Source organism: Athene noctua, chromosome 4, assembly GCF_965140245.1.
Source record: "Athene noctua chromosome 4, bAthNoc1.hap1.1, whole genome shotgun sequence".
Classification (NCBI taxonomy): Eukaryota; Metazoa; Chordata; class Aves; order Strigiformes; family Strigidae; genus Athene; species Athene noctua.
Genome location: NC_134040.1, coordinates 2597701 through 2624510, shown reverse-complemented (window position 1 = coordinate 2624510; position 26810 = coordinate 2597701). Strand labels below are relative to the sequence as shown.

Here is a 26810-nt window from a genome sequence, read left to right as displayed (position 1 = left end):
ATTTTATCCAAGGAAAAACATATTGAGATTTGATGATGTCAGTCTGTGTCTGTGAAAAGGAATCATAGAAGATTCACGATGGGAATGAGGGTCTTGTAAACCATCAGCCAAAGGCATAACACCCAGTCTCTGCAGCTGGGGGTAAAAAAGTCAAAAGCTGTTTTGTTTTTTCTCCTCTTTTTAATGGCAAGAGTAGCAACGCCAACAATTTTTTTTTTTTTTTTTTTTTTTTTTTTAGAAAAGTGGCGCTCAGAATTTGAGTGCTTTTAGAAGGATCTTTTCTAGGTCAATCCCACGGTGCAATTCAGCGGCTTGTGCTATGCAGGAGGTCAGATCAAATAACTGTAACTTTGCTCTATCCCTAAATTTAAAATCTGTGAATGGGAACCAACTCGTATTGCCTGTAGGCTTTTTTCCAAAATACAAACGCTGCGTGCTCTCTGCAGTGTGGCTTTGGTCACCAACTGAAGGAAATTGTAACAGAAATAAGAGATGCCTTGAAGATGAGAAACATCCCAAAATATTAACATTGACAAGAGATTCCAGCTTAGGGGGAGGTTGATGGTCCGTTTTAGTTTGAACATGCTACTGTCGCTTCTGTGCTGAACTGAGCTCATCTCTGGTTGAACTCGCAGGTGGTGAGTTACAGCTGATCATTTGTAGCTTTAATTTGTCCGTGTTGGACGCTGTCATCTCAGGTTGGCCCCCACATACACAGTGTTGGCATCCAGCTGAGCTCTTCTCATGTGCTTTTAGTGGTGCTGCCACTAGAGAATTAAGTTGGGTTTAGTATATCCCCTAAACCAGAGCTGTTGGCCAGTATTTGGGATAGTGAAGCTAGACTATCAAGTCTAGCTCTAGGAGAGTTCAACCTTGTTTAAAAAGCCCCACATTGAAGCTGTTGTCGTTTCAGACTCCTAGGTCTCTCTGATGATAGGAATCACTGGTACAGGTACCTAATTTAGCTATTTGGAAAAATCAGGGAGAGAAGCAGTGTTGTGTAATTATGCTAGAAGAGCTCAAGTCAATCAAAGGTGCACTCTGCTATTGTGTAATTATCTGGTCGTGGTATATATTTTAGTCTGCATGGACTATATACTTCTGGTCTTTTAAAAAGAAATGATATCTTCTTATTATTAAAGGTCAGGTTTTCTGTGCCCTCCTACTGGGCTTGATTATGATGAATAACTTACTTATCTTAATCAGCCCTGAATTAAATATCTTCTGTCATTTCAGCATGAGGCGACTTCCCAGCAGCTTTGCTTTCTGGTTTGTTATAGTTTTGAAGTGTGGAAATGCCTGTTGAGAAGCATTTGAACATTAAGTCTCTCCTCCTCTCTCTTTCAACATAGCCTGCAAAGTCAGTTACAAAACTAATTAGCTAACATTAATATGTGCACTGCTCTAGGGGCTTAAAAACTTAATTTTCAGTGATGATGGAAGCGTCAGAGAAAATTGTTTGTTTGTTGACTTACATGGTAGTTAATGTAATTGTGGCTAAATGCCTTAAATCACTTATTTCCGAGACAATGTGGTTCATCTTCCTGCAGTATTTATATCTTGTATGTTTATTTCTTTGCTGATGTTCTTTTTTGTTTTGTAGGTAACTCTCTTGTCTTCTCCTCTTTCCCCCAAGGTCACCAAGTAACTATAACGTAAAGCAAAGGTTCCCACAGCAGAATATTTCTGTTATTTCAAAGCAATGCACAGCACTGCTCGAGCACCCGTCAGTGCTGGCCGCAGGCGTGCAGCTCTCTCTAGCTGCTGTTGCCACCGGGAAGGGCACCTTCTCCAAAGGCCCTTGGGAACCCCAGGAGGGTGGTGTCCCCTTCCCACCTTGGCTGTCAGCAGCCTGCGAGCTGCAGTTTTGGCAGATGTCATTACAGGAGAGCTCTGGGACAGGTTCTCCAGGCGAGATTTTCTAAGTTAGTCATGCCTGGTAATAGGTAGTTGATAGTTTATGTGCATACACAAATATGTATTTGTGTATAAATGGGATGAGCCTTTTTCTGAATTCAGGTGAAGCTCTTGGAGCAATGCAGGATGTACAGGAATAAGATCAAAATGCCTGTCTCTACCCACTACGTTTTGGAAGGACAGGAGGTTCTCTGACCTCAACAAAATCACTGTGACTTTGCTTAGCAAGTGGCCAAGTCAGAGCTAACAAGCCTCGCTGGGAGAGTTTTGTTACCCTTTGCTCAGTGTGTGCAGCAATACTTTTAGATGCTGGATTGGATCGTGTATGTTGTGCAAAGCCTTGGAGGGAAGGTATAAGAGGACTGACACCCCTGAATGACTTTGCAGAATTGATGCTGCTTAAAAGACAGGTCAGGAAGAGGCAGACAACTTTGTTCTGTTTTCCTGTCAGCCTCTGTTTCGCTTCGGTTGAGGGGGATAAACAGCAACCCGAGTTGCTGAGTCCACGTTGGAGAATGGCATCTTTATGCTCTGTGTGGTGGAGCTCCACACTTTGGCTCCATACAGGAAAATCCCAAATATTCTGTTCTGCCTCAATCTCTTTTTTTTTTTTTTTCTTCTTTCTAAACATCTTAATAAGAGTACAGGTTGGTTTGTTTCCTTATCTTCTTTACCTTTCTTCTTTTTCCATGACACTAGAGCTGTTACTTTCTTGAGACTCGCTGTTGTTTGTGAGGTCTCTGGGTTTTGGCCCGTTGGAACAATTTATCTTTGCAATACAAGGCAGAGCAGTGGTCCAAAACACGCAGCTGATTGCAGTCTCCTGGTTTTTAAGGTTGCCTGTGGACAGTAGGGACAACCCAGCTGGTGCTTTTCCTTGCTCATAAGAGAGGGAAGCTTGATTTTGCCGTGGTGGTGCAGAAATACGGCAGTAGAGACCCAGTTCAGTGGGAGGCTTCTCATAGCCTTAACTTTGGAGCACTATCTCAAATTCATTGCAGCCTTGAAGGTTGTAATATGAATCTTCAAAGGATGACCTTTAATCGTACTTGTCTCATCAAGGTAAAGGAACATGTAGCTTGCTCTGTTGAAATATCTTCAACAAAAGTTCTTCTAAAACCAAAATGTTATCTCCTGAGGATGCCCGCAGTAGCTATACTTCTAAAAAAAAAGCTATGGGTCCAGAAAGATCTGAATTTCAGAAATGCCTTGAAGGATTATATCTACAAATTTCCAGGAAAAAAACCCAAACTGTTAAGACTATTCCTCTTTTCTGGCTCCTCTTATTATAGTTCACCTCCTTCGGCTGTAGGCTGGTGTAGTGGTACCAGACATTCCTGCTGATACCCTGTCCGAGTATGTCCTGCCTGCTGGAAATATTTTGCTCCCTTTCCTGTGAGAGAAATTTCTTTCCTACTCGCTTCTCTTTTACTCTGCCTTAAAATCAAAGCGTGTCCGTGCCCATCATTCAGTTAGCTCACCCATGGTTTTTTTCCTACTTGAGCTTCTTTTTTCCTTCTCTGAAAACTGAGATGAAATACTGTAAAAACTAGAGTTCATTACAAGTTCTAGATAGCTTTTTTGTTTAGATTTTTTTTTTAAAGCCATTCTTTATAAGGAGCAAATAAAATCCAAGACACGTGGCTTTCTTCTGGAAAAATCAGCATCCTTTCATGGCTGAAAATATCAGAGCCTCATCCCAAAAGGTACCATAGCCCTGTGCTCATAAAAAAGACTCTGCAGGGGGCAATTGCTGAGATGGATGGTAGCGGGATGGTTATACAGAGTCTGGTGACTGCTTTATTATCATGAATAAAATGTTCGGCCTTTTCTTGTCAGAAAACACAGCATAGGTTATATTAGTCAATTAACCTGGTAACCTGAAGAGCTGTTTTTCTTTTGTGTGAGAGCCTCTGCTACTGCATGAAAAGGTTTTCCTCAATTCCTCTGGCGATTTTTCTCCCATCAGTAAGACACTATTCATTTTGGATTATCTATTACTCAACACGTATGAGTTTTGAGAATCCCTGGTATGAAACACTGCGTTCCTGCACCGTTTGCTCCTCGATCTGCACCTCTAGTCCTGGGTGCTGTGAGCTGAACAACCTCGGTGGTCTCCTCATCTCCCTGCTCTTTTTCTCTTCCAGTATAGACTCTGGAGTTGGTTTATTGTCGGGTCCTCTTAGTGCCTGGTTGCACAAAACCTTCAGGCATTGTTTCCACACTTCCCGTTCAGCGATTGCTTTAAGTTGTGATTTTACTTTTTTTTTTTGACTGAATTTTTCTACTGATTAGTGACCAAAAAAAAAGAAAAAATCAATGAAAATGAAAGTTGTGCAGGTTCTCACAGTTTGAGGTTACTTAAACATTAAAGGCCATTGGTGTGTTCCAATACACGCTTTTTGATGTATTTTTATTGTAAGCCTGTCAAACATTTTGCCTTTAAAACCCTCTTCAGACCCAAGTGATTTAAAATATTCCCAGGTTGTCCTATTAATTGCATGATGTAAAAAGCAAAGGTTTGCTTGAAAGAGTATTGAGGTTCATTAGTTTAAATCTCAGAAAGCCAATCATTAGGAATGAGGCTAAGCCAGGTTCTGGGGTATCTTGATGTTAACTGCTGCTGATTTCTAATGACACGCTCAACGTCTTGGCTAGGGAAATGCCACAATTTCTCCTTTACAACACAGTAAAATCTTTTAATTAAAATTTTGACATACCAAACAAATATCGAAGGATATATACGTGCACAGATTAAACATGCTCGGTGCATGCCTTGGGGGAAAAAGTGACATTCTGATTACAGACTAATTATTTCTCAAATTTCTTCTTAATTTGGGGGGGGGGGGGGGGGGGGAATTTTGTAACGTGACTTGTGCTACAGCAGAAACTGATGTCAGGAAAAGGATGTTCTCCTGTAGGCGTTTGCTGCTTTGGTTGAAGCTTAGACCTTTGGTTTTACCTGGTTTGGCCGTGATTATGCTGGGAGTCAGCTGGCTTTGGAACAACCCCAAAAGCGAGGGCTTTCCTTGGCCAGTTCAGGAAAAAAAGAAAATAACGTTGCTGTCAGCACTGCTTTTCCCACTGCTCGTGTTGTAGCATATCTCTGCCTTCGCCGTGCTGCTCGGGGTTTTATTTCTTGAAGCTACTGTTGACTTCAGTAGGAGTCATGTTGCCAAATAGCACATTTTCTTTAGGAAACTAAACTTCCTTCAAGGAGCTAATAGCTTTTAGTTCGTGAGTCTCTTGGACATCTTCATCAGGACAGCTTGTTCTTTGATTTTATAGCCATTAAACAAAGCGCTTTATGATAGCTGAAGGGGACAATTGCAGGAACAACAACCCAGCAATCTGTTTCACACTTGCTTTAGTCTGCAATCTGCTGGTGTGCTCTAAATATTCGAAAACTCCTCGTGTTCTTTTACCCAAGTGTGAGTTACACACAAGTTTCCTTGCAAATGCTTCATACGGCTCCATTTGTGTGAATTCGCTGGGTGTTTTTGCTTTTTGACTATCTACAATCTGCTCCAATATGCCTTTTTTTTTCCTCTTTTTTTTTCTCCCGTCTTCAGAAAGTAAGCAAAACTTTGCCACTTGTCTTCTATAGCCATGAAATTTTATATATTTTTCTATTAAACCGAGAACGATAGAGTCTTATAGACCTCACCCCAAGCTTAGTTGCCTCGACCCCATCGTGCCTTCCTGCCACCTTGCCTGAACCCCAATCTTACAGCGACAGTCTTCAGTTTTCTACACAAAAAAACACCCTACCACAGCTAAAAGATGGCTTGGTAAAGAAGAGACCATAGAAGGTTTATGAGTTCAAGAAAATGATGATGTAATTAGTTTTGCCCAAATGACTTAGCAGCATCTTCCTTTCACCTGTGTGCTGTGTCCTCTTCTACCGTGCTGGATGTGGGCAGTAATACCTTCCTGGGTTATTTGGGGCACGATGAATTTTGTGGTGATTTCTTTAGCACTTTTTGAGTGCTGTAAATGATCATTTAGGGCTTGGAGTGTCCAGTTACCCAGAATTAATGAGGAAATGCAGGTGGTTATGGTGGGAAGTATAGAGGGCGTTTGGTAGTGCCTCAATCCAGCTTAAAAGTATAAAGAGTGTAACTAGTATTGGTGCAGCTGAGCACTAATGCTAAATGGGTAAAGCTGTGTACAACAAGTACACAGGGTTTAGGCCATTGCTGCACTTAAGGGTAAGACTGCTGTTTTTTTACAAGCTCTACAAAGTGTATGGCTCTTTCCTTATTAAATAGGGGCACTGAGTTGCATCAAACCCATTGCTTCTGGGAATTAGGGTTATGGCTTCTGCATCCACTTACAGGTTGTGTAGCTTGCTGTTAGTGTTAGAGATTAGCCACTAAAGCCAAAAAGAAGTGTGTCCACAGCTCAGCTAAAACTGAAATGCTGTTTCCAGCCTAGCCGTAGAGGAAGTGTCTTTTTTTCGTGTGTTTAAAAAAAAAAAAAAAAAAAAAAAGGAGCTGCATCGTAATGCTTAAAAGTGCTTAAGAGTACAATAAAAGGATGTCTTTTGTCATGAAGGCTTGCAGAGATTTACCCGGAAAAAGGTTTTCTATTTTAACAAAACATACTGCAACAAGGACACACTTGCTATTTGATACATTTGCTGCATTCGGAAAGGAAACAAACAATAAAAAAGGATGATTATTCAATAGGCGCCTGACAGCATTTTGCTAGCGTGGTTATAAAAAAAATATCAAATTCTTTTTTACAGTAGTTACGTACTGCTGCTAGTTTAGTTTTAAAATGGTTCCTACACATCCTATGGAGTCAATCCTGCCATGCCCCAAACAGGTGATGGCAACCAACTGGGGTATCACAGCTTAAAAAGTAAATAGCTAATTTATGGAGACTCAAGCAGGTGGATTTTCCCTCACAAACAACTCGGGCTAAGACTCTGCACGTAGCTTTACTTGCAGTAACTTGTTAAGTTGCAGTAATGTGAATAATTACAATTATCTGTCTGTCTCCTTAAGCTTGTTCAAACACCGGGAGGTTATTTTTCCATATTCATTGATATCCCTTCGTATTGGGTAGAACCTCTCAGATACATTTTTTTTTTTTCATCTCTGTGTTGGAACAATATGATAATAATATTTTTCTGTTTATTAAATTAGCAACTACTCCGTGAGATGCAACAGATGGCAAGTCGCCCCTTCGCCTCCATCAACGTTGCCTTAGAAACAGATGAAGAGCCGCCAGATCTCATTGGGGGAAGCATAAAGGTGAGAGTTGGCGCTTTAGGATGGTCCTTACCACAATTAATCATGATGCTTGTTTTAAACTGTAGTTAACACAGTAATTCCAAATCTTCTAGTTGTTTTATACCTGCAAGAAACCGTAAGCCCGGGAGGGCCAACAGAGAGTGTTTTCATTTGCTTTTATCCCTTCAGATATGCGTTTACAACTTTTGAGCTGGTTTTGATAAAAAGTTATACTGTGTGTAGGGTATGAGATTTTGTGTTTGCCTTGTTAGTTTTTATGCCTCGTAATAGAGAAGAATGCAGCTTTACACAGTAGAACATTTGGCTAGAAATAGTTAGAGGTGCTGCAAATAGAAACCATTTTCTGTGATATCTCAAAGCAAACAGGAATATAATTGTGTCTGTGTACTGTAATAGTGTTAACATATTTCTGATTATAAATATATGTTTGAATACATCTTGTGATGCGCAGATAGGAGCGTGGTGAAATCATTGTCTTACACCAGGCTGGCATGTTCTTAGACACAACATGTTGTATTTTTAGGAGAAGCATATTTAAAAGGAAACTAATGAATTAAAAGAACTTTTAAATGTGATGCTTTGACTAGCTAGACTTGCATACAAAAAGAAAAACTTAAGAACCTGAGAACGCTGATTGGTTTTTTGTGGTCTAAGGTAGCTGGTTTGCTTTATTTAGACTTCAGGTTTTTGGGAGTCTTCCTCATTAGTCCAGGCACAAAGTTTCTCACCTTCTGTTACTGTGACAAGAACGTTAGTTATGGTTTCCTATTAAAAAAAAGTGTGCATTTTAATTATTGTAAAGCACATTAAAACAATCTGACCCCCAAAATTCTGTTTGGTGAGCAATAATATTTAAGCTTTGGCCTTAGTATCAGGAGATGCCATAATTAAGATTTCCTGTATAGCTTTAGCTCTTCCTTATTTATTTGTGAATATAGTCCTTTATGGCAAATTTTAACACTTTTCCACCTGATCGGTGTCTTGCAGCATGTTCTGGGTGGACACTATGCAGAAGCTTTTCAACGTATTGTCTTACTTTCATCATTTGTTCTGGTTATTTACCGTGTTCCATCCAAACCTTTAGCTTGAATGATACCTGTGATTGCCCCACATGTGAGTGCTTCGTGAATTAGTCATTACCTTTTTCTGAAATCAGGGGTTATCGTCCCTGTTTTGCAGAGATGAACCTTGCAGTGCAGTGAAAATAAAGTAAAATTTCCAAAGGTACTCAGTACTTAGGAGTAATTAAGTGACAGGGCAGCTAAGCTGACCTGTCTCTAGGACCTTTCCTTGGAGGCTCTCAGTGGTTTTGCTCCTCATTGACTTTCATTTGACTCCAGATCATTCATTTTTTCTGAGTTTTTATAAATTCTCTACTTCTATTACAAGGATGATAGGCACTGGAAGTCATTAGCTGCTAATAGCTCACCGAGACTTTGAAATAGATGCTTTTAAAATTGGATTGTCACTCAACAAATTAGAGGGAGCCTTTTATTCGTTGCTTTATCGAAGAAGCCGTGGGATGTGTATGGATGTTCCCATCGGGCTGGGGGTGGATTTGGGTGGCTGTAGCCTGGCTGCTGTTTGGTTTGGGTTGCAGTCTGTCTATCTGGGAGCAATTCCCTTCCCCTCTTTCCATTTTCTAGAAATAAGTTAACTCAAAGCACTTTTCCTGTAGGATCAGGCCTAGAACAAAGCCGTCCCAAACTTTCTGATCTCTCTGCACTCAAACTACAGAGACAATAGTAAACTTTGGATCTCATATATTCTGGTTAGTGTGTTATTTCTCCTCTTGTTCAGCTGACAGCGCTTCTTCCCTTTTCATTTGGGCCTCATTGTTCGATTTCTGCTCCGTCCCTCTCTGGGTTTTTTTGTTTTCTTTTCAGTTTCTTCTTTGATTATAGAAATGTTGAACTCTTCTCTTTTGAAGCGCTTCCACAAACAGCACCACAGACAGGATTTCATCTTTCTGTCACTCGCAGCTAAGCTTCCTTGCTTTCCCGTGTCTGCCATCATCTTCCATAACTCACTTGTCTGACCCCCTGGGGTTACTCAACGGATGGAGAAGCCGGTTTTAAGCATAATAAATAAGACTGTGGACAGATGTCCGTTTCTGAGACCCAGAAATTGTTACCAACTGCTAATTGCCCTCTGTGCTGATAACTCGTACAAATGTTTCTTAATCAACTTGAAGCATAAATGAGACGGTCTGATTCTGGCAAATGGCACAAACCTTGTACGGTAACCTGAAGCCAAGTAGGGAACATGGACATGGACTATTGTGCCAGCAGGTAATTAATCTGCTGGAAGATCCAGGTGTAGAACGAGGATGTTTTTCCATGACAAGAAGAGTTGCTAAATTCTGGGGAGTTTTATATAGTTTTCTGTCATCCTGGAGAATTTGGATAGGGGATAAAAGTAATGCATAAAAGTCTGGAGTGTTTCAGCAAAGTTGAAACCACATGGAGAGGAGAGGAGGCTCAGGAAGTTTGTGGGTTGTGAGCAACTTGGGGAATGACCCTTCTGAGATAGTTTGGCCTGTTGGAAGCTGCATATAAATGAATTGGAAGAGAAGTGAAAAAGCAGTCTCAATATCTGTGGGGTCAACTTCGTTTTTTTTCCTCGTCCCTTTTGCACCTGCATGGGAAAAAAAAAAAAAGCTCTTAGCAGGAGGGAGCTGCAGGAACTTGAGCTGGGATGAATTGTAGAAGTGCCTTTTCCTTTGGTTTTTGTCTGTTCTTTAATTATTAGCGAAGAAAAGAGTGAAATGTTGCTATGCTGTTGGACCGTGAACCATTCTCCAGTTGCTCTGCCATTCATTGGGACAAAATTTGAGAGGCTTCATTTTAATGCAAGAAATCCAGACTTGTGTTACCATAAATGCATTGATGTTTTTCTTTCCCCGTGTGAATCAAAGCCTTTGGTTAATAACGAGTTTATTTGAGGGTTACAAAGGAGAAGTGGAAAATGGGACATCTTGTCTGCAAGAGATTAATTTCCTTTTCCATTGTGCATAGCCAATTGGCAGCCAGTGTCAGGCTAGTTCCATCCTAAGCTAATGTTTTCCAGCTGGACAGTATTAGAACCATGTTTTCAATTAGTATTTTTCCTGGGGTACTTAGAAGTAATAGAAAGTGATTTACCTGCAGGGAAACTATTCATATTACAGTCTGCAGCTAGGCAACACGTAACTAGCTGCTTTGGTTTATTTCCCACTCAACAAATGCTCACTGGATCGCAAATCTACCACTAAATTTGCTCAGCTATTACAAAATCCATTGGCTTTTCTCTGCAGCTTTTTGTGCATTTGGAGGTGCTGCGTATCACAATTCTTTTCTAAAAGTGTTTCACATCGTTGGGTGTCTGGGACTCATCCAAGTGTCTGAACTGGTATGACTGTAACTCAGGCTTTTAGGTCTTGTTATCTAATTAATCTTAAGTCCCGTAGTCCTCTGCAGCCATTTTTAGAAGAAGCTTTCCTGAAAGAATTTGCAAAGTTTATGATTTTGATGTTGACTTCCAGGTACGTTGAGGTTGGTAAAGGCACAAAATTAACGCTGGTAGATTCTTGGGAAAAACACATACACAGCATAGTAAGCAAACGCTTAGCTTGAGCAAATCACCTGCAGGATCAACAAGAAAATTGTTACATTAGAAAAAATTATCCTTAAGTTGGAAAAAAGCTGTCTTGGAAGCTTTTAGAAGATTTGTAAAAACACTCTTGTAGAATGGAGCATTTGCCTAGTAGGGCTGATCCGTAGAGCAGCCTTTGCTGGGCTGTGTTCAGGGATTCAATGTGCAAAGCCAGTGCTAAGAGGTGATTATCTTTGCGTGGGGATTGACAGGCTGTCCACATCTATAGTTGCCTAAATGGAGTGAGAGAAGTATTCGGTGAGCAAAATCCTTGTGAAGTTCATTTAGCGTGTTCCGTACCTTCATGCCAACGTGCATTTAATTCTGCTGTGTTAGGCTTCTGAGGGCAAAATAGCTTCATTGCAAATCCTTAATCAGACATCAGCTCACCAAGCTGGCTGATTCCTTAAAAATAGCAGAAAAATGGATGGAAAATAACATCTCGCTCTAGTAATTAGTTTGCTTTGTTATGGAAGAAAGTGCTGTTGAGTGGTTTAAAGACTTGCCAGAAGGTCCCATCTGTTCAAGAAGTACAGAGATGAAGTGGTGGGCTGATTTAGGAGTGGGCAAGGGATACCACAGCTTTATATTTTCAGGCTACTTGTATTTTGCATCTGAGCGGTGCCCTTGTGAAATTCCTTTTACATTGCAATGAAGCTGCTACTATCAGTAGTGAGTAGAGAAGTGAGAAGTTGGAAGTCCTGTGCCACAGGGTCATGGGTTTGGGGAAGCTGCATGGGTGCCACTGCGGTGAGGAGTGATTTGAAATGAAGCATCGTCCAGCTCCAGTGCTTCTACAGGGTGACTTCATCTTAATTTTTACATGTAGCTCTGAGCCCGGTGTTGGGCTGTTTTGTGCGGTGATAGAAGTTCAGCAAAGAACAAGCAAGGGCCAAGGAGCTGATCAATTTTAGGGCTGTTATCCTGTGCTGGTTGTCACTCTTGGTGACTCATTTCCCCTTCAGTTTACATGTTATTGACCCATTATCAGTCCATCAAATTTGCTGATGAACCAGCTTCTGTGACCCTGCCCAATCTACTTGACTTAAAATAAGCCGGGTTAGTGTAAACTCAGCAAGCACAAAGTCTTGCACTTGGCTATGCCACCGAGCTGAGGCTGGGGGTCCTCGTGCAAGCGGGCAGGTTTGGAAGGATGGCAGGCTTGAGCTGTGATATATAAGAGTACTCTTAAATAGAAATGACCAGGCTATCGAGATTGGAGGGGGACAGAGCAGGTTAGGGTTTTTCAGAGGTGGTGTAAATAAGCTGAAAGGGACAGTCATTCATTATCCTCAAAAGGATAATGGTTGGAGGAAGGAGATGAAATTGAGGGACGAAAACACAAACTGTATGATCTTAATCTGATGTGGCGTTTGCTGGAGATGGTTCACATTCAGCCTTTGAGGACAGAAAAAATGGTTTTATTTCGCCTGATCTGTCTGAGGCAGACCGCTCGGGCTTTTTAGCTTGGCTTTTGAAATGCAATTTAATTTCTGATATGTTATTTCTGGGGTTTCTAGTGTTTGCTGGTTCTAGGAGCGTTTCCTTGCATTAATGCTAAGGCGTTCAAAGCATGTCAGTGTGTAGCTGTCTCCTTGTCTTTAGCAAAAGAACTTCCACTCGTTAGACTCGGTCCGTGTGTGCGAGCGGATGGCAGGAGCCTTCCCCTTGCATCAGGGTGACGAGGGACATACAACAAGAAGTGACATCCCGGCTTGTACTTTATATTTGGTGTTAATTCTGCTTACACTGGCCCACTTACTAATGCATGGAAAAGCGTAGGATTCCCTTTGAAGGAGCCCTGTGCTAGGTGGAGTTGCCAGTGGTAAGAAGGGAGCGTTATCTGGGCAGGCGAGGTGTGTAAAACGGATTAGCTGCTCTAGAATTGCCTATAGTCTGCCTGTGATCCCTTCTGCGAGAGCAACAACAAAAACACCTGATAAAACCTTCACCTAATTAATTATTTCCAGTTAGCTAGCGCTGGATATCTTGTTTTGATTTCTGCGGCAAAATTAGGGACTTGGGGCAGGACTTTTGGCACTTCCATAATACAGAATGTAACTATTTGGAAGGGGAGCTGTCATGAGATGGAGAGACACCTCTTAAGCCTGCCTTGTATTTGGGCAATATCTGGCTGATAATTGAGATTTAACTAGTTTTAAATTTGAAGACTGTAAATTTTTCAGCAGGATGGACCCCGATTTTAGTTGATACAGAGGAATTTGCTGGAGGGTGAGCAGGGAGCATGAAGTTTCCCACAGGAGAGGGTTTTTCTAAGCTTTTTTTTATCTCTTCTAGTGCAAACAAGTGTGTCTTCTGATTGAAGTACTGACAACACCAGCAGCTTCTCAAAAACATTATCCAGGACCTATTAGTATTCCTTTATACCAAGTAGCTGTTTTGTGTGTCTTGTGTTTGCAGTCTTCGTCCAACTGTCGTGTTTCGTTGAGGGTTTTTTTTCCTTATACTTTTTCATGTGCAAAAACCAGCCAAATAGTCGAAAAGAACCGGAAAAGTCCTGCCTCTTCATCCGTACAAAATCAAAATAAATGCCCACCATTGGCCATATATATATTTTGCTTAGATTTGATACCCGTGGCCTCGTCCAACCCATGCCCTCCCCAAGGCATCAGCCGGGAATTGAAAAAGAAGGGTGAGCGTTGGCTTAGTGAGTGGCAGTGCTCAAAGCCGTGACAGGAGATTTTGTCATTTCAGGGTGACTGCTTTTGAAACACAAACTTGCTTAGCAAAATCCTTTCTTTCACCGCGAGCTCGTGTCTGTGTTTTGCTGGATTGACAACGTGCACTTTAAAATAGAAAGCAGTTGTTAAATGCAGCGGGAGCAAACTCGATGCCCTGCAAGGCTGGTTTGCGGATGTGCTCCTAATTATTGGTAACTCAGGATGCTTGGATCCATGTTTTCAATTTCAGACTGTTAGCATTCATCTAAAAGCTTGAATATTATTTTTATTTAGTTCCTCACATGCAGGAACCCAGCGTTGGGGCTGAGTTTGTGAGCAATTCATTCCCCAGCCCCATGCCACTTCCAAGGTAGATATCACGGACAAGGTAAACGCACATTTTTAATCTAGACTCATTTACTGCAAATTATTGCTGAAGTTCATTCATCTCTATCTTGGAGGACATACATATTACCCTGAGAATATGATTTTTTAAAACTTAATACTCTATTTTTTATACAAAATTGCTTGTAACTTATTTTACAAATGTTCACTCGGCTTTTAATGGCACAATTTAAAAACTTGCAAATGGAATTTGACCCTTTTTCTACAGAGTGAAATCATCTGAAGAAGTGGAATCAAATAATAAAGTTGAACTGTTTCAGTAATGTTCCTCTTCTCTTTCCCCGCCATAAGATTTATTCTTTATTTTAATTTCCTTACTGGAAATTGAAAACCATGTAGGAGTTACTTGATCAAACCACAGAAATATGTTTTCTTGTTAAGGAAAAAAAAATTCTCTACAGTATTTTTTTTTAATGCATTTTGAAAAGCAATATGCTGGCAATGTATTACAGAACCTAAATAAAATTGATGCTATGTTTTTTAAATTACACAGAATATTTATTGTTCTAGCCATTAGTTTTATGTGACACATTATTAACCTTTCGAATTTGTTGAATATAAGCAGCGTAAATAGAAATAATGAGATGAAATAAAAAAGAAATGTTTGGGTGGAACATCACGCAATTCAACTTGATTGCAGAAAGCAGTTGGCTGTGAAATTGTCTCCCAAGGGAACTGGTGGTGCACTCCACACCTGGGTCACCTAGAAATAGCCCAGACAAAGGCCTGGAAAATGCCCTGTTTGTGTAGAAAATCCTGCTGGAGAAGGCGGACTAATTAGATGACCTAATAGGTCTCTTACTGCTTTTAACTTCTATAATTGTTTAAGCTTTATGCATATTAAGTACATATCAGAACTCATAAACAACTGGAACGCTTGGCTTTTTAGAGCTGGTTTTGCACAATAAAGTCATCTGTGGACAGATTTCGCTGCCTCTAGGAACAATGGGGTTGTGTCACCACTTAGTAAAATATCGTTAACTTTGTATTTTCATCAAAAAAAAAAAAAAAAAAAGGGTTGCTGCTGTTTCCCAGCACTGCCTAACACAAAACGTGTGATAATGCTTCCCAGTTAGAAGCCAAATGCTGCAGTGCACCCTCTGGCAGCACCCATCACCCGGTAAAGCGAGTTTGAATCTGTGTGCTGGGCTGGTTTGTTGGTCTTTGTTTGACATTTGCTCTATCCTCATTCCTAGTTATTGGGTTTTTTCCCCTCCCATATCCATTCATCCACTTGCTGCTGTGGAGGAACAGTCAAAATCCTTTGCAGGAGAAAGGTTCAGGCTATCAGCTGTGCAAAAGCGTCGCTCCAGCACACTCACAATATTTTTTTGAGGACAAGAAATAGCTTTAGGGGAGTAGTCTGGCTGCAGTTGTCTGTGCTATGGACTGACACATCCCAGGCACTACAGCATTCCCTTGGCTGACCTCCATCCTGATTGCAACCAGAAGGGAGATGGTCTTCTGGCGACACGTTTCTGACTGCTGCTGTGCCTGTTGGCTGGGCACAGGCGTGCTCAGTGTTTTGTCAAGGGCACAGCTCCTCCTTGATGGCCTGGGGAATGGCAACTCCGGGCTCGGTTTTGGGGCCACTCCTGTTTAACATCTTTATTGATGATCTGGATGAGAGGATGGAGTGCATCCTCAGTCAGTTTGCAGAGGACACCCAGTTGGGTGGGAGTGTTGATCTGCTCGAGGGCAGGGAGGCTGCAGAGAGACCTGGACAGGATGGAGCCATGGGCTGAGGCCAGCTGGGGGAGTTTCACTGAGGGCAAATGCCGGGGGCTGCCCTTGGGCCACAACAACCCCCAGCAGGGCTACAGGCCTGGGGAGGAGTGGCTGGAGAGCTGCCAGTCAGAGAGGGACCTGGGGGGGTTGATAATGAGCCAGCAGTGTGCCCAGGGGGCCAAGGAGGGCAACGGCATCCTGGCTTGTGTCAGCACTGGTGTGGCCAGCAGGGACAGGGAAGGGATCTGAGCCCTGGGCTCGGCACTGGGGAGGCCGCCCCTCGGGGAGTGGGTTCAGTTCTGGGCCCCTCACCCCAAAAAGGCCATTGAATGACTCGAGCGTGGCCAGAGAAGGGCAACGGAGCTGGGGCAGGGTCTGGAGCACAGGTCTGCTGGGGAGCGGCTGGGGGAACTGGGGGGGTTCAGTCTGGAGCAGAGGAGGCTGAGGGGAGACCTCCTGGCCCTCTGCAACTCCCTGCCAGGAGGGGGCAGAGAGGGGGGATGAGTCTCTGGAGCCAAGGCCCCAGCGCCAGGCCCCGAGGGAATGGCCTCAAGCTGCCCAGGGCAGGGTCAGGCTGGCTCTGAGGAAGGATTTCTGTGCAGAAGGGGCTGTTGGGCGTTGGAATGGGCTGCCCAGGGCAGGGGGGAGTCCCCGGGATCCCTGGAGGGGTTGAAGAGTCGGGCTGAGCCAGCGCTGAGGGATCTGGGGGAGTTGGGAACGGTCAGGGGGAGGGTCATGGTTGGGCTGGAGGAGCTGCAAGGGCTTTTCCATCCGAGAGGATTCTGTGGTTCTGTGACCCACCGCCAAAGGTGAGATCCTCTTATCCCACTGACTGTGCTCTTTCCACACACTCCATCAGCTGGGCTCTACTCTCCCCTCTGTGCCCCCCTCCCAGTGTGGGACTCTGCTGTTCAGGCACCGCTCAAAGCAGTCGTCATATGCCAAGTATCTGAGGGATGCACCTTATTTGCATAGATTTGAATAATGTCTACTTTATTGTGCCATTAAGCCTTCAATAAAAAGGAATTGCTTCTATAATTCAACAATGGGTTTATCAAAACACTCTAAATGAAAGTCTCTGGCAGAGGCTGGTTTTAACCATCTGATGAAAGGTGTTACAAAGTTTGGAGGTCTAAGTATTTTATGGTTTTTGTTAAGTGGGCCATTAAAAGCCACCTGTCAGACTGAAGAACAGGCATTTAGAATGCCCTGATCTCTGATTCCCAAGTCCACTCCGAACCTTCTTGCACAAAAGCAGCTTGGATCTGCAACAAGAGGGTTCGGAAACCATGTAGGAGGCAGACACGCTGCAGAGGTGGGGAAGGAAAGGAGACGTGAGCTTCTCTTACCTCTCACCCACAAAAGTTCAACTTGATGAAGCCAACCAGCTTCTCCTTAGCTGCTTTGCATCGTGGTAGCACCTACGTAAGTCATGGCAAAACACGAGCAGACTCGCAGCAAGGCCAGCGGTGAGCGAGATCCACAATCAAGGTCGCCGTTAAGTTGTTGGTTGAACTACCCACGTGTTTTCCTCCTTGTCTGCAGAATGTGGTCCCCGAGCTCCGCCGCCGGGTTATTCTGTATCTGGCAGAGGGCACAGGATGCCCTTCACTCCCAGCTGACCTCTTGCTCGCATCAAATTCAACATTCCCATCACTCGGCGCGTGAGTCATTTCATCAGGCTGCGCTTTGTCTCTCGGCCTGGTGAGCGCACGCTCGGAGATGAGATGCAGTATGAGTCACAGTTCAAAAAGCAGGTGCCTGAACTGGTGCTGTCAAAAATAAATTTGCTGGACTTGATTCTTTATGCTGTTTTTTGCTGTTATTAACTGTAGCTTGTCTTGGGGAAAATGGCTGGTTTTGATGGACAGTAGGCCATTTTTATTTTTTTTCCCTTTTAGATTTAAGATTGAGATTAGCTGCAGCAAGATGGTCTTGTGCTTAATTCCTTCTAAATGAGTTTGCAACTGCCTGATAGATTTTGGATGCATCACTATAGAAAGTATATTTCCTTGCTTTGCATGGTTAATGGAAACAAAGTTCCACATACGGTGAAATATTTTTTACTAACACTTGGCTTTCCTGGGCAGGTTGACAAGGGAAGGAAGGAAGGAAGCTCAGAGGTGTGTCCTCTGCCCTCAGCTATCCATGGTACATCAGATAAATTAAAAATTCACTGCAGCATGAGGGTCAGACTCATCCCCATGAAATAACACTGAATTTTAGGTATTGGGGTGACCGGGCTCTCCTGTCACTCACTGGGGCCAGCCTTGGCTGCCTGCTTGGCCTCTTTCAGCACCAGTGACACCCGCGTAGGAGCTGCTCGTGGTTCACAGTGGGGTCGGGAGAGCAGAGAGGAGGAAGACGTGTGACCTTGAGGAACAAAATAAAAATCCCATGGAAAGGGAAAGATCGTGCCTACAGGGACTCGTAATGAGAATTTCTGCTGCATGCTCAGAGTTCATTAGTTGGAAAGGGCAGAGGAGGAGAAAGGGTCCTGCTTGGGGCTGCGAGATGAGCTAAATTACCCTCAAAGTCCCTTCAGCTCTGTGACTGAAAGCTGTATAATGAATTCCTTCTATTCCTTACCGGTTTATGATGTGCAGGAGAATCAGGGTGGGTTTGATACCATTACAGAGTCCCTGTCAAAGCCTGCAACACCTCTCAGGTCACCCATGGTCCAGAGCAGCAGACTGTTGGGAGAGCTGGAGAAGAGAGTGTTTGTGTTCAGAGAAGAAATTCTCGTTCTGATGAGCCAAATGAAGGTGAAGATGTACAGTAGGGTAAAGCCCAGTGAGAGGGTCAAGGCACAGAAGAACGTCATACGGATGAATAAATTTAGGTGGGAAAGAATGAAGGTTAGAAGAAAGTGTCTGGTGTCAGAGCGATGAGATCCAGGAGCAGGCAGCCTCTGGAAAGGTCTCACAGAGGTAATGGCACAGGTTGGAAGTATAACTACTTTTAAAACAGAGCGTTGCACTTCTGTGTGCAGTCACCTGCCTTAGTGAAGTGCTGGATTTGGTGACTGGGAGAAGTATTTTCCAACCTCCTGTTTCTGCGTATTGGCTGGAGGATGCTGAGCGGGATGCTGTGCGTCCCCGTGGCGTTACAAAGCACTGAAACGTTTGTGTTGGGGAAGGAACAGAGTTGCAGAATCATTTTGATTAGAGTCAGAATGTTTGGGTTGGAAGGGACTTTTAAAGCCCATCCAGTCCCACCCCCCTGCCATGAGGTCACCCTCCACCAGCCCAGGTTGCCCCAAGCCCCGTCCAACCTGGCCTTGAACCCTTCCAGGGAGGGGGCAGCCACAGCTTCTCTGGGCAGCCTGTGCCAGGGCCTCACCCCCCTCACAGGGAACAATTTCTGCCTCAGATCTGATCTAAATCTCCCCTCTGTCAGTTTAAAACTGTCACCCCTCGTCCTATCCCTCCCCCCGTTCCCGCAGCCCCTTTCAGCCCTGGGGGGCCGCTCTAAGGTCTCCCCGGAGCCTTCTCTCCTCCAGCTGAACCCCCCAACTCTCTCAGCCTGTCCTCACGGGGGGGGGGCTCCAACCCGCTGATCGTTTTTGTGGTCATTAATCCAGTAGGAGTTAAAACCAAATCCATTAAAAAGGTATTTAAAAAGTTAGTATCTTCTTGGCTTGTTCTGTTGCTCCTTCACCCTTTTCTTGCCCTCGCTACTTCTCTGCTTGGTCTTTGTTGCTCTGCTTAATGCTGAGGATGAGTGTGGGTGCTCACTCTCACACCCAAGCACTGTGCTCCAACCTCTGGGAATCAGCAGGATTGTTTTGTTAACAGTGGAATAAGGAAGGTACTTGGCTTTCTCCAAAATAAAATAAACTTTGTGCTCGGTGCATGCTCCCGCTCCTGCAGCAGAAGTCTGTGGGCTGTATTTCTGCACTTGGCCTTCACTGTGCTCTCCCCATTACCTCTGGTAATTGAGTCGCCTGTGGGATATAGCACCAGGGTATGCTTGGTTGCCTTGTGGGAAAAGCATTATTTTGAGTTTGATCCCTTTATTGGGGGGTGGGGAGAAGATGGAGAAATCTGCAGTCATAAACCAGGCAGACGGCAGCTTACATCGTTAGAGCCTGTAGAATATGTATTTATCTACCTTGCACAGACTAACAAATTGTTGTTGCAATCATTACAGTAAATATGAGATATGAAAACAGTTTTAAGTTTCATTTTGCTTGCTGTCATCTCTTTTTTTCTTTTTTATTGAGCAGCAGTAATTTAATAGCATTGTTTGACTCCTGTTTGTTGTTGGGGTTTTTTTCAGTGTCTTGCATTGTATTGAGTTTCTGTTGAACGTATAAGTACAGTAGTACAATTTTATGCCTAATGGAAAAAGCAATAATTATTTCATTAATACCAGGGTAGAATTTGTCCATACGAAAGAAATCAGAAAGCACTGAGCCTATCAGGTAAAACAGTGTTTCTCGGCCTTTTTTGCTTGTGCAGAACAAAAGCAGGTACTCTGGTACTCGTAGACTCACATCTTCATCTCACTGTTGTGCCATCTCACAGTAACACTGGTCACGTGTAAATTGTGTGTGGGATCGGGGCCTGGCTCAGGTCAGAACATATTTTAGTTTCTGGGCTGTGCTGTTAGGTTTTGTCTTTCTAATGATATTCAAATTAGCTGTTGTTCGTTCAGATAAAATCTTTCCAAGTGTACAATGGAAGGGTGATGTTCAAAGACACTGAGGGTCAGCAAGGGATCCAGTCCCCTGCTCCTCTAGGGTGGGAGAAAGCTGGCTGTCCACTATATCTTCATAGTTATCAATTCTCATTTTACCTGAGAAGTTTGTTTCACGTCCACGTCTATAACGTGGAATATTCATATTCAGAGTAAACAGGCTTCAGTAAAGCATGTTGAGTGGTTCATCTTAGGATACAACAGGTCACTGAAGCCAGCTGCAGAGCCAGGAGCACAAACCTGGTCCCCTGCTCTGCTGAACCCTCTGCTTTTCAACTTAAAAAAAAGGGCAGGACAATCCAGTAGACTTTCTAAAGCACTTTCAGCTCCCAGAGCAACCAGCTACCTAAGAACATAGTTCAGAGTGGCCTAGAAGACCACTGCAAAATTAACACGACCCCTTGGGAAAGAACAGAAATGAAAGACAAAATAGGGGGAACACAGCTTAAAGCAAACACCGTTGAGATTGTGGTTTGGGGGTGAATGTTCTTCACCGTGTTCGTGCATACAGTGAAGGTGTTATGTGGAATTAAACTCTGGAAATAGAAGTCGAACCGCCGAATCGCACTGATGTTTGTGATACGCTGTTGATGGTTTCGAAGGAAAAGAAAAAAAACAACACCTCAATCCTGTTGTTTAGCATAAACTGCTCCTTTGTTATTGAATTTAGGGAGCCTTGTGCAGGGCTTTGACTTTTTAATAGCTAGATTTTTATTAAGTAAATGTGGGGGGTTTTGCAATGATTAGGGTTTTGACTGTTACTAACGTTGGGTTGAGCTACGTGCTGGAAATTTGCCAAGCACAGAAACACGGTTCATGCCCTGAAGCTTGTACGATCTGAAAAAGATGATGCTGGGGGAAGAGGGAGGGTGTAACACGCTGTATAACATTTGTTTTCTCTTCTTCCTTCCCTCGCTGCAGACTGTACCAAAGCCCATAGCGCTGGAACCCTGCTTTGGGAACAAAGCAGCCGTTCTCTCCGTATTCGTGAGGTTGCCTCGAGGACTTGGGGGTATACCACCACCAGGACAGTCAGGTGAGGAATGTCCTCGTCTCTACTTGCTTGGTGTGAACTCCGTGCTCCTTCCGCAGCCTTACAGAGTCACCTTACAGTTTCAGACCTGATCCCGTAGTAATTGCTGTACCCACACAGCAGCTGAGGATGTGCTCGGGTTATTTTAAGCTCGCTTGGGCCCTGCTAGCTTCTGACCTGAGGGTTGATTCAATTTCTTGGGTCAGTTGATGGATGAACACTTGATATTTGGATTACGCTTTAATTTGTGGCTGGGGAAGAAGGGGGATTTGGTACAGACAGGTTGGCAGTAGTTACTTATGAAGGTAACTTGTCTCCCAGCATATCCCAGCATCATCTAGGTTGGATGAAGGAAGTAGTCCCCTTGGTTCCCAGCTCTATTTGTAGACATCAAGTCCTTTCAAAGCATCCGTGCCCTTCTCTTAGCAGCTCTGGACAAAGAATTTTTCTCCATCCAGCTTAAGGTTTCCTTGTTCTCAGCTCCTTCACTTAAACCTGACATCAGGGCACTGAGACATAATCTCCTGGGCAGTTTGATCTAACTGGGGTTTTCCAGTGCCCAGTGAGCCATGGGGCGAGGCAGAGGATTAATAAAAGAGAATTAGCCAGGTTTGAGATGGGGTGGTTTGGTCGTGAGCTGTGTTGAACTAAATCCCAGATGGCCAGTGGTGGTTGGTTTGTGGCTTTGCCGGGAGGACGCTGCAGAGATGATGGATGTCCGGGAAGTGCCGTGAAACATCCATGCACATGTGTTTTGAGGATTAATTCCAGCACATCTCCTGGTGCAGAGAAAGACACCTCCCTTCAATATTATGGGTTTCACATCCATTAATACCTACACTTCTTATTTCCAGCTTTTTTCTGCTGCAGTTGCTCTCAATAAAACATGCAGTATTTAAAAGCTTATTTCAGAACAGCAGCTAGAGTTTAATCTCTTAAGCCAAAATGTTTGGGTTTTTTGTTTTGTTTTTTTTTCTAGTTTGCTTTTTTTTAAGAAGAACTCAAAAAATTATATTCATTTTGTGGCTTGGAGGGTTTTTCTTCTCTGTGGCAGAAGGATTTGTTTCTGTGACTGATTCGTTCCGTGACTATTTTATTTTGTTGCCTCAGGTCTTGCAGTGGCCAGCGCGCTGGTGGACATTTCACAACAGATGCCAATTGCCTACAAAGAGAAATCGGGTGCAATACGAAATCGGAAACAGCAGCCCCCTGCGCAGCCAGGAACCTGTATTTGATGCATGGACATCAGAAACTGTATAGGGTTTTAAACAAAACGGAAAAGTAATACCTAGGAGGAGGAGGAGGAGAAAGATTTCCGAGTTGTGTCACGAGAGACTAGAAGCACTCAAAAAACCACACAACTTCCTTGAACCCAACTTTTTCTCTCTCATCTACGTGATAGTTGGCTTTATTTGACAACTTGCTCCACTTAAGTTTTACTGACACGTGGCTTCCGATTGCTCCTTTGTTTTCTTCAAGTTTAAAGTAAAATAATTTGATTGCAGGTCCAGTAACATCCAGTCGCCGCCGTTCATGGTCCCTGTAAATAGAACAGTAGTCCAATATGAATGACACTCAGGTTTATACATGGAAAGTGCTTTGTAGTTCATGTATTTATCAAACTGTACAAAAAAGAAAAAGATGCAGTGTTTACAGGTGTCAGCTCTCAACACATAAACACTACTATTAATCTTCAAAGCATCTTCATCCTTTGTTTTCATTTAATATTATAAATTGATTCCCTCGTTCTTTAAGTGGAACTCTCTTCCAGATACAGCGTTTTTGTAGTCATCGTGGTCCAGAACATCAGGAACGCAAAAGCTGGGATGGTTTAAAGGCCGGTGTCACGTGTTGCTCAGACCACACAGATACCTGGAGAAGCTGAACGTTGCTTTTGAAGGACTCAGTGTTTACATAGTCTTAACCTGCTCGGAGTACACCACACACAAGTGCCTAGACTTGAACAGATCTAGGGAGTGAGGAGACTGCTACACACATTTCTTTTTAACATAATTATTTTCCTTTGAAATATATGTATACACACATATATATATAGTCACCCAAGGCAATCTGTGTTCTTTGTAATATATCATGGGCAGTCAGGGGAAAATGGCATTTTCCTGACCAACAAACTACTCAACTGGATGGAAATATCTGGAGGGAAAGTAGAGTTTCAGTATCTCATAAGAAAACTCCTGGTTTCACCAGGGCTTTTAGTAGAAGCAGTTTGTGTTCCAGGTCAGATACATTATATTTTTTCTGATTTTCTCCACCTGTTTGGCCTTTTTCCCTCCCCGTTCTGTCCTGCTGTTGTTCTGGATGAGAGCTGAGCTGTGCTGGGGCTCAGAGGCATCACTCCTCAGAAGTAAGATTTGCTCCATCTCCTTGCAGGGTGTAAAAAGCAACACTTGAGGTGCCAGATCATTTGTGGATGAAGTAAAAAAGAACTTCAGATAAAAAGCAGAACAGCTTCGTTTGGCAGCAGGTTTGAGTTCTACGTGATCAGTTACTGCTGTTGCCCATTGGGGTTGACCTCTTAGATGTTGAGTAAGGTGGCTGGTTGGTGGAAGGAAGGGACTTGCGAAGAGAAGGCTTGGCTTTTGGGTGATTTATCAGAGCTTCTGAAGGACTCTGCCTAGTTAGGATTATGGTTTGAGGCTCAAGGTTGGACTTAACCTCCCAGTCTCTGTATGCTGGTGCTCGATATCTCCCTTGATTCTGGCATGTGGCCGGGGGCCACGCGGAGTTGTGATGTTGAAGCTGGTAGGAAGATGTTATGTGAAGGTGCCAAACGAGGCGTGTAATTGTTGCTTAATCACAGTCAGTGCAGTTTCATTCAGGGCGCTGAGTTGCTGGTTTCTGATGAGGACATCTAGTATTTATGAAATGGAGGAGTAACAAATTAAGGGGAGTTAAGGCAAGCGCTCTTGAATCTTCTGGCCAGGTAGCACTCCGACAAAATGAAACCCAAGTACCTGCATCTTTTTATGTGCATGTTTTGGTGATCGATCACCTACCAGCCACGCGTTTTTGTTCGGTTGTTTGGGAGGTTTTTTAACCATGTATTTTGAAGCAGCTCTTTGGAGCACGGTGGCATCACAATAAAGATGGGAATTGCTGTGCATGTCTGGACAGCAGTGATGGGAGACAGCCTGCTGGCTTAAAGACCGTGGTGGATTATAATTTTGATTTTGTGTGTCATTTAACAAATACAAGAGGACTGCAGAAAAAATACTGTGGAAAAAATGCATTTTAAATATATATATGTGTGTGTGCGCATAGTGTATATATATATATATATATATAAAATGCACCTGCTTCTTCACTAGAAGTTTAAATGCCTTCTGGGGAAAAGAAATTATGGGAGGGAAAGGGGTGAGCTTTGTCTTTTAGAATGAAGGAGTTTAGACAGTTTAAGTTTTAACTGATGCACAGATTACCTCAGACAGATTCATCTCCTGAAAATATTTTCTAACTTCCTATGTGTGTAGGGCTAACCTGAACTAGAGAAATAATACTGGACTAAAATCCCTCCCCTGTTATTACCTTACATGCTTTCAGTCGGGATGCCCATCCTCGCGTTCAGAGATGTCATCTTCTTGCTTCTCCAACACTTCCTATGGGAGGAGAGCTGCCAACCCGAATTAAGAAAGCTCTTGTGCTTAAGTCTCTGTATTCAGGTCAGCACTTAAGCAGGTGCTTAAAGTTGTTGCTTCAATTTTCCTGAATAGAAACAGCTTTCAGAACAAGAGGCCTGGAGGGGTGATATATTTTTGCATTAACAAAAAGATGTGCGTGTGTTTGTCTCCCCCCGCCACACACACCAAGCTGGGTTGTCTGGTCTCAAAAGGTTATGGTGGAGTATGCCCAGAATTATAGCCACAAAGTCAGGTGTCAGATCTTGGGAAGACGAGCAAAAATGATCAAACTTCGAGGTTTAGCAGAACCAAAAAATGTAAATAGAGCAACGAGACTTATTTATATAAATAAAACAAAACAGCTCCTTTAGGATGTAGCTCCGCTCTGCATCTTATCTCCATACTGATGAGGGAAAAAGAGAACTCTCATACATATCTCTGCTGCAAACAGTTTCATCCCAACTTAAAGGTAAAATAGAGACGCAGGTGGGAATGGATGGTGGGGGAGGAATTGCTGGTGGTTTATCACCAGGCCAATATCAAAAGTGAAGGATTTGTGGGTTTATTTCTTTCAGAGGTAAAGGGGGGGGGGGGGGGAAGAGCGACCTTATTTCATGGGAGAATCTGTAAATAAATGAGAAATAACACACTGATTTTGCACTTGTACATAAACTATACAGTAGCGTGCAGAACATTGAGAGATTTAAAGTGTATATAAACCAGAAAAATATTGAATGTATTTTTGATGCATTTTAAATGATGTATGAGTTTTGTCTTAATAACTTCTTCATATGATGAGTATTAGAAAACTTTCCAGAGCTTTAAAGAAACATCAAATTATATCCGTGATATCTTGCAGTATAAAGCAGGGAGGCATAACTTGACTTTTATGTATTTAAATGCATTTCACTTAAATGTATAAGCGAAATAAAATACAGCTCTTCCATTTGAAAGGGGGAAAAAAGCAACGCTTGAAGACAACTAATAAATGTACTTAAAGTAGTCATTACTTGGAGGATTAAGTCAGCAGTTTAAGCCTCTACCATTAAGATTGTGCCAGTGATTTCCATTCAGAATCAACTATTTTCAAGCGTTTATAAGTGGCTGAAATTCAGCATTCAAGGTCTCAACCCTCAAAACATTTTTATTCTTTGAGAGTAGCCTTTAAAAAAAATTTAATAAAAAAAAAACCAGAACGCTGGAGCCCTTTTGTTCTAGAAAGCAACAGTGCCATTGGATCTCTAAATAACATACATTTTTTTGGTTCACTGTTTTCCATTCTTTTTAGCCCAGGATTTTCTCTGGACTGTTGTAGCGTGAGTGATGGGAGACCCTGCCACAGCGTGGGTCGAGATGTTGGATACGAGAAGATTTGTGGGACACAACTTTGGAGTTATTGCCACTCTCCCTGGGCTTAAAATGCACCGTATTGAAATTGCCAAAATAAAGCTATACACGATGGGGTAATGTCTGTGATTAGCGTAAAGTCATAGCGTATAATGTCCCAAAATTTGATGGTATGGTACCATAAAAGCATGACAGCCCCTCTTGGCAGTACACGCTTCCTTAGGGATAGTTTGTATACTAAATATTGCTCAGAAATAGCATTTTCTCTGCAGTAAACATTTACCAAAATACATAGTCACTGGGTTTATAGTGTGGTTTTAAAATGGCAGCTCAGCTTGCTTGGCCCTAAATAAGCTGAAATGAGCTTTTGATAGAACACCCTCACTCAGGAGCCTGAAATAAAACTTCAGGCTTTTCCTGTAACCTGCTCAAAAGTCCAGTGCCGCAAAGATGAGGCTGATTCTCC

At 42.9% G+C, this 26810-nt stretch overlaps 1 protein-coding gene across 3 annotated transcripts in view; it reads left to right on the top strand.

Moving 5' to 3' along the window:
* ATRN (attractin) overlaps positions 1 to 25568 on the top strand; it is a 154392-nt gene extending 128824 nt beyond the window's left edge. For all 3 annotated transcript variants that reach the window (XM_074904257.1, XM_074904259.1, XM_074904258.1), the window contains 3 exons: positions 7071 to 7178; positions 21248 to 21362; positions 22470 to 25568. In XM_074904257.1, the coding sequence (XP_074760358.1) occupies positions 7071 to 7178; positions 21248 to 21362; positions 22470 to 22594 (348 nt within the window). In that variant the 3' untranslated portion in view covers positions 22595 to 25568. The remainder of the gene's footprint in view (positions 1 to 7070; positions 7179 to 21247; positions 21363 to 22469) is intronic.
* Positions 25569 to 26810: the final 1242 nt, after the last annotated feature.